General features: G+C 53.3%; 1 protein-coding gene across 7 annotated transcripts in view; it reads left to right on the forward strand.

Moving 5' to 3' along the window:
• Positions 1 to 13157, forward strand: part of LOC118676301 (transmembrane protein 51) — a 155103-nt gene that overhangs the window by 36271 nt on the left and 105675 nt on the right. For 3 of the 7 annotated variants that reach the window (XM_036349961.1, XM_036349959.1, XM_036349962.1), the window contains exons 2-5: positions 4367 to 4440; positions 5963 to 6173; positions 8764 to 9286; positions 11656 to 12784. In XM_036349961.1, coding sequence (XP_036205854.1) covers positions 8946 to 9286; positions 11656 to 12064 — 750 coding nt within the window. In that variant the 5' untranslated portion in view covers positions 4367 to 4440; positions 5963 to 6173; positions 8764 to 8945 and the 3' untranslated portion in view covers positions 12065 to 12784. Of the gene's footprint in view, positions 1 to 4366; positions 4441 to 5962; positions 6174 to 8763; positions 9287 to 11655; positions 12785 to 13157 lie in introns of those variants that run through there. The other 4 variants (XM_036349957.1, XM_036349956.1, XM_036349958.1 and 1 more) reach the window with 2 other exon arrangements.

Raw genomic sequence — 13157 nt, forward strand, 5'->3', positions numbered from 1 at the left:
CTGACCGTGACTGGAGCCTGCAGGACTGGAAGATGCCGGGGAGTCAGTGAGTGAGTGTGAAGGCCTGGGCATTACTGGACACACTGCAGACTTTATCACTCTGTCCCACAAGTCCTCCCCCCGCTTCCTTCCGACAGGGTCAGAGATTGAACACAGAGCTGTCACCGCTGCCCCATGAGCAGGGATGTGGGCTGGGTGGGAATATCGAGGAGAAACTGGCTGGGTGAGACCCTGATCCCCGTAACAGTGACTGTCAGGAGGGAGTGACGGTGGCCTGAGGGTCAGCAGGAATGAGAAACCAGGACGAAGGATAAGGAACACAGGGACTGTCATGGCCACGTGGGTGGCTATTGCCTGTCGGAGCAGTGGTCAGATCAAGGAACTTTGTGGTGGTTTAGGAAAAAGAGGGAGGGTGTTAACACGGAGAGAGCGTAGAACCGAGGACTCACTGTTTTGACTTTGGAAATTTGTTTTGTGTTCCCCTGGCCCTATAATATATAATAAAAGGCTAATATGCAAATAGACCGAACTGTGGAACAACCGGACAACTGAATAACCGGTCACTATGACATGCGCTGATCACCAGGGGGCATGTGCAGAACATGGCAGGCATTGGCCGCAGCGGGATGGTGGAGCAGGTGAGCAGGGGTGCCAGACCAAGGCGGGGCACCAGTCACTATCATCAGGACAAGCCTCTGGTGGTTACTGAAAATTCTTTGCTCCCATGTGCCGCGGTCCCACCCAGCGCTGGCCCCACTCACATCCGCTGCCGGCGCCAGAGCCACTGCTCGCACCCACTGCTGGTGCCTGGTGCCGGTTCCGATCACTTGGCACCATCAGTGGGTGTGAGCGGTGGCTGCCGGCCAGATCGCCCCTGAGGGTTCTCCACCTCCCCCTGCTCCTGAGGGGAAATCAGGGCAGCAGCTGCTGCTGGTGCCAGCCCCAATCGCTCTGCGCCATCTTCGGTTGCAAGCGGAGCTGGCACTGTCAGCTCATGGGAGCCGCGGGAGCGGGGCTGATGGCAGACAGGGGACTGGGGGTCGTGGCAGGAGGGGTTGGGCGGGGGCGCGGAGGATGGGCCGAGACCCACCCCTGGGCCTGTCGCAGCCTCACCGCCCACAGTTCCTTTCAAGGTGCACGAATTTGTGCACTGGGCCCCTAGTCTGGCATAAAAGGCTCTCTCTGGTATTGAACTGATAGAAGAAATAAAACTTATCTCTGCTTTACACCATTACAACCTGACAATATTTCCAATGTCCAGGGACAGGCTGGCCCCACAGGGAAAGGGAAAACTCTCACTGGAGTGGCCATGGCACTTCATACTGGTTAAGGTGCTCCCGTGGGCCTGAGTCCATGTACAGGACCTTAGGTCCTCAACAGAGCACCTACAGCCGGGTCCTGTGAAGCCCATCAGCCGGGCCTGGGGGCTGCAGCGCCCTCTGAACATGCAGCGCTGGGGGACGGGCTCCTCTGGGAGGAAACAGGTCCGTGGCCGAGGGACTGGGGTGCAATCTGTGTGCTCAGAATTGAGGTGCTGTGAGTGAGAGGGAGTCTACTGCCAAGCTCCAGACACTGCTCCCGTCAGAGGAAAAATCCCCCTGAACCATAGCCTTCATTTCTCAGCAGAAATTCAGTAATCCCGTGGGATCACCGTCGAATATGCGGTCTGTGGTTGACGGAAACCTTGGTACGTGGCGCGTGACTGCACCGGTCCTGCTGCTGTCAGCCCTCTGCCTTGCGGATTACTTACCAGCCTTCTTTTTCCCGTGGCTCCCGGCTCAGGCTGCCCCTCCCACCCCCTTCGTGATTAATTCGCACGGGGCTTGCACTGCTCCCGTGAGCACAATCCATAAGAACCTGTTCTGATGGAACAGGAACCTGACACCCTTTGACCTTGGCTCTTGGGGATGTGGCCTGAAACTCCCTGACTGCACAGCGACAGCCAGCGGCAGCGGCGGCGGCTGGGAGCCTGTCCCTGCCCCCCCCCCCCCCCCCCCCCCCCGCCTGGGACTGGAACTTGGTGACAAAAGTGATTGTGGGCTGAACCTTGGCCGAGAGGGCCCCGCTGAATCCTTCCTTTGTGGTGGGAATGCAGCGCAGCCGGTTGAATGAATGGAGCGGGGATCCCTTATGCAGCTTGGCAGGAAGCGGTTGGGGCGCAGGGAGAATCGTCAAGGAGCCTCTTTGTCGCGGGGGCTGGTCACGCTGCCAGACACCTCGGCTGCCGAGAGCTCCTCCCCCAAAGCCGGCTGGGCCCACGCCTCTGGGGCTGTGACTTCCAGGGCCACAGGGCAGAGCTCAGTGGCCATGTGAGGTCTAGACCTGATCCCCGGGTTCTAAACCATGTTCTATAGAACGTCTGGGACTCAGCGAGAAGGGGGCAGAGCTGCTTTCTCTTGTTGGATTTTATTTAAATCAGTGTCTTTACTTCAGGTTCACAGAGACTCCGGTCCAGGTGCAGGCCCGCAGTGAGAACCCACGTGGGTCTCAGCCAGGTGGAGCACTCTGATGGCCAGAGCTGTGACTACCTTCCCCGGGACACAGCCCCTCCTCATCCCCTCCTGACCCCCTAAAAATAAAAATCCCTGCTGGCTCTGATTGGCCAGAGAAGTGCCTGAGAGCAGAGATAACAGCTGCCAGTGGGAGTGGCGGGCTCACAGCTCTCCCACTCCTGCTGACTTCTACCTGAGAAGGTGCGGGAACCGCTGAAACCTCCAACCCCACCAGGGAATAGTGATAGGGTCACCTTCTGGGGTCAGAATGGAAATCGCATTTCATCTGGGCACCTTGCCCATGTTGCTGGGAAATCATTTGCATACGATTAGGTTTCGGGATCCAGGTTCTCATGAAAATTAGCTCCCTCCCCTCCTCTCCCCCTCAGTGCCAACCTTGAACTGGGAATTTCCCTCAATTCGCATGGGACGTGGGTTAAACGTTTTAACTCGCCAGATAGTCATTCATTTATTCGTTCCGTTTACAGACAGTGAGTAGGTAGCGGTTACGTTCCCAACACACGGTGTGGGATACTGGGCACACAGAGATGAAGACAGGAGCGTTCTTTCAGGGAGTTCACGCTCCAGTAGGGGAGATGGGGAGCCACAGAGCAAGACTATGTAGGTTGTGAGGGAATGCTGTCCACCCCGGGAAGGGGTGTAATCAAGGGCCGAAGCCTGGGGTGAGCGAGTGGGCATTGATGTAGAGTGGCCAAGGCAGTCTGTGCTGAGGTGGCAGCATTTGAGCTGAGAGAGAAAGTAGCAAAGAAGCCAAACAGAAGAGACAGATGGAACAGCCAGTGCAAAGGCCCTGGGGCAGGACCTGCTTGGTGTGACTGAGACACAGAACAGAGGCCACTGAGGCTTGGCGAGCCAGGAGATGAGGTGTGAGAGAGGCAGGAGCCCAATCCCACGGGGTGGGATTTGAAGACCATAGCAGAGGAGCTTGGATTTTATGCTAAGAGTGGAAAGACATGGATGGGCTTTTGGAAACTCCCATCACAGAAGAGAGATGCAAAGTTTAAGGAATAATAAGTCAAAACCCATGTACCCTCCACTATTCCCCTCCCCACCACCATGTCTCACTCCCCCAGGGAGGGAGCTGTTATCCTGAATTTTAGTTTATCATCTTTGCATTCCTTCCCAATGTTACAAAAGTCAACCAATATGTGGTTTGCCTGGTTCTGAACTTCATATAAACGGAATCTTGCTGTGTGTATGCTTCTGCAGTTTGCTTTTCTGTTCAACGTCACGTGTGTGAGAATGGTCCGTGTTGGTGCCTGTAACTGCGGTTTGTCGTTTTCACGGCAGCCTAGTACTCCACTGGGCAACACTGTCACGGCTCATCCTTTCTCCTGGGACATGGCCTTACTTGATTTTCTAACGTTGAACCACCCCTACGTTTTGGGGACAAACCCAATTTCATTGTGACGTAATATCTTGTTTTAAAAAACATTGCTGGATTTTGTTCGCTGAGATTTCGTTCAGGACCTTGGTTTCTAGGCATGGGGGCCAGTCGGCCTGCCATTTCCCTTTCTTGCCTCGTCTGGTTTTAGTTTTGGTATCAAGGTTATATGTGCCGCCATCGTATGACCTGGGGGAGTGTTTCCTCTCCTTTTAACCATTGGAGCACGTATACGATGGATAAAACCATGGGAGGTTTGGTAAATGTAGCCACCATGTGGTTATCCTTCTGCAACCCCACTTCTTTGGTACAGAATCTTGGCTTCTTTGGGTACAACCTTCCTGGCACGTACCCCTACCCAAACCCATGCTCTAACTCCCGAAAAACAAAGAAAACTCACATCTGCCCGTGAGCGCCTCACACTGGGATGCTCACAGCTGACTTACCACGCTCCTCTGGTTTCTTACAGGCGGGTCCTTGCCTCGAGGCTTGAGCATGAGGAGTTGTTTTCAGGCCTTTCTGGAGCCCCCCAGGTAACCACAGGTGAGTGCCTCTCTTAACTGGTTAACGATTTTTCTTGAAAACCCAGGCACAGGGTCCCTCACTTAAGCCCTTAGGACGGCCTTGAACATGAGCCATGGAGGGTCCAACTCCAGGGTCTGGAGGTGAACTCGGTGGAGCTGGGACCCCTCGGGTCCTGACACAGCACCCAGGCTGTTCTGTTTTAGGAACATGTCAGACGCTATGTGGTCCAAATCCTCTATGCACAAAATTAGCTTCTTTCCATATTTTTCAAAGGGAAAGAACACCACACTAAATATAACACGGTCAGCGAGCCAGAAATAAGATAAATAGCCAAGCTGCACCTCAGGGAGCGTTCACATCCTGCCCACCACCCCCCCCCCTCGCCCCAGGCCATCGGGATCCTGGCTTCAGGGGGCGGTGCAATCGACCAGCAACCTGAAGCTACCGCTGGACACATAACCCTGCCGTGAGCCCCAAAACAACATCCTTTATTTCATTTTCATTTTCAAAAAGCAACACGTGTACATTTCTGTTTGGTATTTTTTTTAAGTCTCATTTTCCCCGTGAGAAAAAGAAAGGAAAAATCGATCTAATCCCGTCACACAGAGAAAATAACTATAAACATCATGGTGTGTGTGATCCAGGGTTTTGCAATGTGCTGTGATACATTAAGTAGCGTTTCTCAACCTCTTTCCCATTGTCCCCTAAGGACTCTTTATAAACTCTCTTTTTGTAATGCTCCCCTCCCCCTGCCCCCCTCCCCCATGAAATTTTAAGACCACAGAGGTACTGTCTGTTTATGGACTGCGGAGGGCCAAGACCATTCTAGTGTCTAAGTTTATTACACCGTCCCCCAAAACCAAGTTTTTCCCCTTGTGGGTGATCTCACCCCATTCAGAATGCAGACTTTAAATAATATTTATAATAACAAACCTTTCTATAAGAACTTACTACATGCTGGCCACACCCTGTCCTAGGTGCTTTTACTTACCATAACTCCCCTATGATATGAGGGCTGGAGAGCTTATCCCCTTTTCAAAGTTGTGGAAATTGAGGCACAGAGAGGTTAAGTAACTTGTCCACGGTCACACAGCTAGGAAGGTACAGAGCGAGGATCTGAGAGCACAGGCATCCTGACTCCAAAGTTCACACTTAACCACCAAGCTATATTGCCTTGCAACAACGCATTCTGATTGTAAAAAAAAATCAAAATACAGAAATAGAGAGAAAAGGGACACTTCCCAAGGCTCCTCCTTCCCCAGAAGCAATCATTGTTATAAATTTGGAATGTGCCCCTCATCTGGGATTTTTACACACATTTGTAGATATGAAAATGTACTGTCTCTTTTTCATTTTAACATGAGTAGGATCATCCAGTCTTTTTTCTTATATATTCATATATACGGATCTGTGTACATAGGCTTTTTAAATTAGCATCACACTGAGCTCACCGTTCTTTTAACCTTGCTCTTGGACTTTGAAATGCATCATTAGTTGCCTGGAGACTGTAATTTAATAAGCGCATCTTTTATTTCACCAGATCCAGGTTATTGGCTACTTAAGTTGCTTCTAGCTTCTCACTACCGTAAAGCTATGATGGATATCCTTTCCTTACACATAATTCTTAGAAGTGGGAATTGCAGAACCAAAGGCTCTAAACGCTGTGGAAACTTTTGATCCGTAAATGCCAAAATTTACCATCCAGAAAAATTGTATGAAATCGCCCATCCCAACACCCTCACCCACCCTAGGTAATATCAGTATCGTCTGTTTTCAATCTTTGACAATCTGAGGCCTAGAACGTGTGGATCCTGATGTGTTATCTCTGCCCTGGACTCTCATCTCGGGCCAGTTTACTCACTGACCGAATAAGGCAGTGCTTGAATGGAGAATTAACGAGGGGGTGGTGGCCAATGTGGCCCCGATCGCTGGTTTAATAAACACACCATCAGCCTCCCAGGCACAAGGCCAACCTGCCGGGACCTTAACCGGTGCTCAGTCTGTGGCTTTTCCACCTCCTGCTTCTAGCAGAAGCCTCGAGCTGCCCCTCTCCACCACTGCGCCCTCCGCCTCTGCCTGGTCTCAGATCCGTTCGGCAGAACCAGGCGTCTCTAGGGCTGCCAACCCCCTCCTCCTTCCCCTCGCTGGCCGTGAGTGATATTGTGAGAAACCAGTGTTACGGTAGACTGTTCCCAGTTGGTCCCACTCTGTCTGTCTGCAGCAGGACCCCTGTGCCCTGCCTGTCACACACATGCACACTGTGCACATGCACGCACACACACAGAGGATCACACACCATACACATGCGTGCATATGCACATATGTACACACATGTGCATACACCTGCACACCCAATGTAGCATGCTCAGGGTGCAGGCCCTCTTGTGCCAGTGGGACGTCGTCTTGCAGAGACTTTCCATAGGCCCTCCAGCCCGGCTTAGGACCCCGGCTGCCTAACTGCGCAGCTCCCGTGTTTTCTTCCCACTTACGGTTATTCCTTGTGGACTGCTGGCTGCTGGCCGGAAGCCCCACCCGCCCTTACCTTGCTCACCCGTGTTTCTCTAGTGCCCGGAACACTGCTTAGCGGATGCACAAGAAATGTGTGTGTGTAGGGGGGGTGGGGGGTGGGGGGTGAGGAACAGACCTCAAGCTGATGAAGGATGTTACCCCAAATACTTCTAGAGTATTTTCTAACAGAATGGCCAGTTTCAGAGGAAGGCCGTTGTTTAATGAGAAAATATCTCCGAAGCGTCGGATTTCAAGCAGCCTGGTTAGCGTCCTCTGGGGAAGATCGGAAAGAATGCAGGGTTGAAAAGAGGGCCTTGCCCATCTAAACATCCGTAAGCTTTGGCTGCCTGCAGAGGCTGCTGCCTCGCGGGATGAACGTATTGAGGAGTGGTCATCAGGGAGCACCGCTTCTTCCTGGATTTTTGGCCGGGTCACTGGTCCGATGCTACTCACGTCATCTGTGTTTCCTTTGAGCTGAGGAGGGTGGGAATCTTAACTCTGCTTTCATGATGTTTGGAGTCTTGCACTTCCATGCTTGTCAGCCTGACACTGTGAGAGAACAGATAATGGATAAATATCTCTGTCACACACACACACACACACACACACACGCACACACGAGCATTGCTTGCTCGTCCTCCTTGGCCCCTGGACGTGTTCCAGGCTAAACCTTCAGGTGACTTGCTCACGTGGCTCACTCTCCCGGCCAGGAAGTGGTGATGGAACCCCAGGACGGTTGGCTGCTCCCTTTAGCACGAGGTCTCTGAGCTGCTTCAAGGGAAGAGGGGCACAGCAGCTAAGGTGCGGACAGTGCACGCTTCTGTCCCTTTAAGCAAAGGAAAACTCCATGTGGCTGAAGGGACGTGTGTCTTCATGCGGCCTCTGGTCACTTCATTCCTGTGATTCCACAGACAGTTTCTGAGTCCCTGCTATGGTCAGGCCCAGAGATGAGGAAGATAGGGTCACAGGAAGAGAGAGACTTGCCACACTCGTTGCTGGGGGCTCAGAGGAGCGCACCGAAGGGGCAGCCGAGCTGGGGTAGTCACCGAACCGCAGAAATGCTGCAAGTGGGTGTGCAAAGAAGGGCGAGGTGAGCGATGAGTGGGAGAGGCAGGACCAGGTCAGGTCAGCCGTGACCCTCATTCTTTTGTTCTTGTTGTTTTGTTAATCCTCACCCGTGGATATTTTCCCATTGGTGGTTGATTTTTTTTTAGAGAGAGTAGAGATAGAGGTAGAGAGAGAAACATTGATGCAAGAAAGACACATCGAATGGTTGCCTCCCCCATGTGCCCCAACCAGGGCCAGGGATCCAGCTTTCAACAGAGGCCCTTGGCCAGAATCAAACCCAGGACCCTGTAGTCCACAGGCCAATGCTCTATCCACTGAGCCAAACTGGCTAGGGCCATGACCCTCATTCTGAAGAGCCTGGAGTTTCAGCGGCAGGAAATGGGAAGCCACTGAGGCTGGGGAAGACCCCAGTGGGCTGGCTGCACTGGGTCCCCTTGACCGATGCCTGTCATCCAGGCGATTCTGCTATAGTTGTTGATCCTGTGAGACTTCACTGCACTTCATTTAATTCCACAAGATGTTGGAACGACCCGGAGGCCTGACCTCTCTGGCCTCCTGCAGGCAACGGCCTGGCCGTTCCTTTTCGGGTGGGCATAGGCGGGGCAGCCTTCCTGGTGTAAGACATCTGGAATGCATCAAAGGCAGCCCAGCCGGAGCCTGGCTCCGTCTCAGTGCTGCTCCCCAACTCCCTCCAGAGCACAGCCGCCGCGCTCTCAAAGGCCTGGTGATCGCAGCTGATTTTCCTCTCCTCTGCTTTCCCTTCAGGCTCTGGCCGCAGCTGTCCCCACCGATGCCTCGCGTGTGCCTGAGTTCTGCTGTTTTCTTAGTGCGGCGCTAGGGATCCTGTTCAGTGCGTTTAGGGGTTTTTGTGGTGGTGGTGGCGGCGGCGGCTGCTTTTTAAATTTATTTTCTTCCTTGGACCCGGGCCCTGCCCTGCCCCCGCTGGCATGATGGCCCAGTCCAAGGCCAACGGCTCGCACTACGCGCTGACCGCCATCGGCCTGGGGATGCTGGTCCTGGGGGTCATCATGGCCATGTGGAACCTGGTGCCCGGGTTCAGCTCCGGCGAGAAGCCCACAGCCCAGGGCAACAAGACGGAGATAGGCAGCGGCATTCTCAAGAGCAAGACGTTCTCCGTGGCCTACGTGCTGGTGGGGGCCGGGGTGATGCTGCTGCTGCTCTCCATCTGCCTGAGCATCCGGGACAAGCGGAAGCAGCGGCAGGGCGAGGAGATGGCGCACATCCAGCACCTGCCGGGGCCCGAGCCGCACGCCCCGGAGGAGGACAGGTGAGGACGGGCCGACCACCCCCCTGCACCCCCCCCCAAACCCCAGACCGGCCAGGGCCATGCATGCACACACCCAAATATCGTAGCTGTGGGGTTAGGGAAGGTCCGCAGAGGTGTGCAGCAGAATGCTAGCAGTCGGAGGGGGTGTGGCTTTATTTCCTTCACTAGAGTTTTCATAATTGAGAGGAGAAGAGCGTAGTCTTTACCTTCCCACTCCCCCACTCCGGCTCCGATACACAGCTTCTCATTGAACAAATCACTTTATACGTCCATCCCAGAGTCTCCCAAGGACAGTGATGTGAGCGGATTACAGGTACCCCTAGATTTTGACGCCCCCAGGGAAGCGGCGAGAGGACTGGGGTGGCCCGAGCCTCCCGCTGGGCTGCCTGTCCATCCCTCCCGGCGTGCTGTGGGCATCTGCTTTCAATGGAAGTGGTTGGGAAGCAGTGTTCTATGTGATCACAACTGCCCCAAACAGAATGAAAGGATGAGTGATGTGTTGGGGATACATGATAAACGTTAATGCCCCCATTATCAAGGGCCCTTGCACACGAATAAAGACAAACACGCTGGTAGGAAAATGGACAGAAGGAGAGAGGCATGCATTTCAGAGACGTCCGGACTATTGATGATGTCTAACCTCGTTAGCCACGAAATGCAAACACAGAGAAGGTGCCGTTATTCTTTGCCTCTCGTGCTGGCCGTGACAGACGGCCTGGGCGCTGGCGGGCTGCCGGTGGCCGCGTGACCTCGCAAGAGGGGAGTTTCACAGTAAGAGGGGGTGTTAACGATGTGGGTGCCTGTCGATTCTATTTGGAGAACTGATCCTTGGGAGACAGCCACACAAGCACAAAGGAGTCTGTGCCTCTGTTTCTCAGAGATGCACCCTAAATATCCATCCATCGGGCTCAATTGTGACCTGTCCTCCAGCGACCTTCGGTGCAGTCACAGCTGATCTCTACTTGCTGATGGGGGCTGTGTCCGCCACCCTGAGGACAGGAGGTTATCACACAGCATTTTCGGTGCAGGATGCTGTGTGATAACCCACGATATCTGATGTGACACCCGGGGCCGACGTGGAGGGCAGCCTCATGGCATCCAGTGTAGTGGCTGTGGGGTGAGGTAGGGACGGATCTGGAAAGGTGTGCAGCAGAGCATTAGCAGTGGGAGGGTCTGGGAGGGCTTTCTTCTCATCACCGGTTCTTTCTGTATTTGAATTTTCTGTAAGTAGCTCTTATCTTATAGGAAAGTGCTACTTAGAGTGGGAGGGAGTTGTTTTTACTTTGGAAAACAAACCTATTTTCTGATAATAAAAGACAAGCATGCATGTGCTAGAAAACTCGGGAAAGAGGGGAAAGAACAAAGAAGGAAAAGCAGTCCCCCATAATTACTCACCGAGCCGTGAGCTCACACGGTGCATGCCCGAAGGAGATGAGAGGAAAGCCAGACAGCAGGGTTTCGGATGCTGTTACCACCCCACCGGTCCGAGTGTAGGGTTCTGGGAAATGGCTGTTGGCATCAGTCCCTATAAATGTGTAAAAAACACCCTGGTTTGGGAGTTTTTATTTCAACAGTCAAATGAACATAAGGCTGAGGACCTGACTTATTCTTTGAGTCTTAAGGTGAACCTGGAAGATAAAAATCACAGAATAATTTGAAATACAGTGGGGCCTTGACTTACGAGTGTCCCGACTAACGAGTTTTTTGAAATACCAGCTGTCTCTCGGCCGATTTTTTGCATTGAGTTGATAGAGTAATTTGAGTTAACAAGCTCCTTAACGAGCTCAGTCTCGGAACGAATTAAACTCGTAAGGCAAGGCCCCACTGTACGTATAAATTTTACATTCAGATATGCCTTCTCTACCTGGGGCCAACCATTTTGCTTCAAGCTGGCAGCTGTTTCATGCATGTTTATGTTGCCTTTTGGCCACAGGGCCAGCTGGGCATCAGAACAGCCCAGTGGGCATGTGAAGTGTGGGACTTACAGGCAAGGAGCGATTAACACCCAGATAATATGATGTAGTGATTGAGAATGCGGTATTCACTTCCCACCCGCTCACTTGCTAAAGGTATGGCCGAGTCAGGGTACCTCAATGTATCAGTCTTCCCATCCATACAATGGGTATCATAATAGCACCTAACTCATAGGGCAGTGACATTGGCTCATATGTGCTCAAGTACTTAGCACACTCCTGGCTCACAGCAAACAGAAGAGGTGTTAGCTTTTATCACGTCTCAGACCCATTGGTTCTTCCCAAGGCTGGTGTCTATGAGCCCAGAGCCAACGCCTGATTTAGAGTCCGTCTTCTCGTGATTTTAGGTGACCTGAGGCCTTGCTCACCCTCCTGCCTGTGCTTGTTGTCTTGCAGCCAGGAGGACGAGGAGGAGGCCTCCTCAAGGTACTACGTCCCCAGTTACGAGGAAGTGATGAACACCAACTTCTCAGAAGCGAGGGAACCAGACCACAGCCCGAGGTTGAGCATCTCTCTCCCCTCCTATGAGTCCCTGACGGGGCTGGACGAGACGAGCCCCACGACCCCCAGGGCCGACGTGGAGGGCAGCCTGGGGCACCCACCCGACAGGCAGAACTCCAAGTTGGCTAAACGCCTGAAGCCACTGAAAGTTCGAAGGATTAAATCCGAGAAGCTTCACCTCAAAGACTTTAGGATCAACCTGCCGGACAAAAACCTCCCTCCTCCCTCCATCGAGCCTTTGACTCCCCCGCCACAGTACGACGAAGTCCAGGAGAAGGCCCCCAACGCCCGGCCCCCCGACTGACGGCCCCTCTCTGGGGTGTTCCCTCCGGACACTCACCCTCCGCACCAACAGCCCCCAATGAAGCCACTCCAGCCACAGTTGAGAAGCGAGGGGACAGATGCGGACTGAGCAGTTTCGAATGGGGGGTGTGGGTTGGGGAGTCCTGTGAGTCTGGGGTGACGCATGTCCACAGAACCTTCCATAGCTGGCGCACTGGACGGAGATGCTGTCTCGGATCCCGTGGTGCTGCGGGCCCCATGGGGGGAGGGGCGGTGCATCTTCCCCATTGTCTTTCCTCAACTGAATCCGTGATGACAGCCTCTTTCCGGACCAGGAAGGGATGCCTAGTGACTGGTGTAGAGTGTGGTTTTGTTTTGCTTTTCACTGTGACTGTTTTGTTTCCCAAAAGAAAAGTTAAGCCTTTGCTTTCTTCACCGGAGTCCTGAACCGCGTGTAGGAAATACAACTGAGCTCTGTGGCAAGGGCGTGGGGCCGTTTTGTGAATTAAGCAAAACAAAGGGCTGGATGACTGTGTGGGGGTGAGGCCCAGGGGGGGTTCTCAGAGCCCGGACGCCGTTGGTTCTTGGAGGGCCCGAGGCCTGAAGATGCTGAAGACCATCTTAACCGGTACACTTGACTAGTCCCTCCCGTGCAACGGCAGGAAAGCTGGAGGGGATGTTCCGTTCCTTCCAAGATGCCGTGCAGCTGAGCTTTTTATAATAAAATATTTTATTTGTAGTACATGTGGGTGCTGAATTACTTGAGCAGCTCTCCCAAGACTGGCTTGCTTATGGAGCAATATCAATCATACTAACAACTGATCCGTGCCCCACACATACTGTATGCCAGGCGCTGTGCTGAGCACCCCACGTGTGTTCTCCCATTTCGCCTGTACCCATTGTGTAGGTGAGCATGGAGGCTCGGGTTCATTCAAGGGCCCATGCCACAGCGAGAGTAAGAGGCAGGGCTGGGGTTTGAACCCGGCCGTCTGGCTCCAGGGCCTGAGTTCTTAAACACTCCACTGTGCGATTCAACATAAAGGGCTTTTCCAGACACTGAATGAGGACTTGTGTTCCCCAAGAACAGAGGCAGCCCACAGGCCCCACAGAAAGTT

This window comes from Myotis myotis, unplaced genomic scaffold (assembly GCF_014108235.1).
Source record: "Myotis myotis isolate mMyoMyo1 unplaced genomic scaffold, mMyoMyo1.p scaffold_m19_p_2, whole genome shotgun sequence".
In the NCBI taxonomy this organism is placed as follows: Eukaryota; Metazoa; Chordata; class Mammalia; order Chiroptera; family Vespertilionidae; genus Myotis; species Myotis myotis.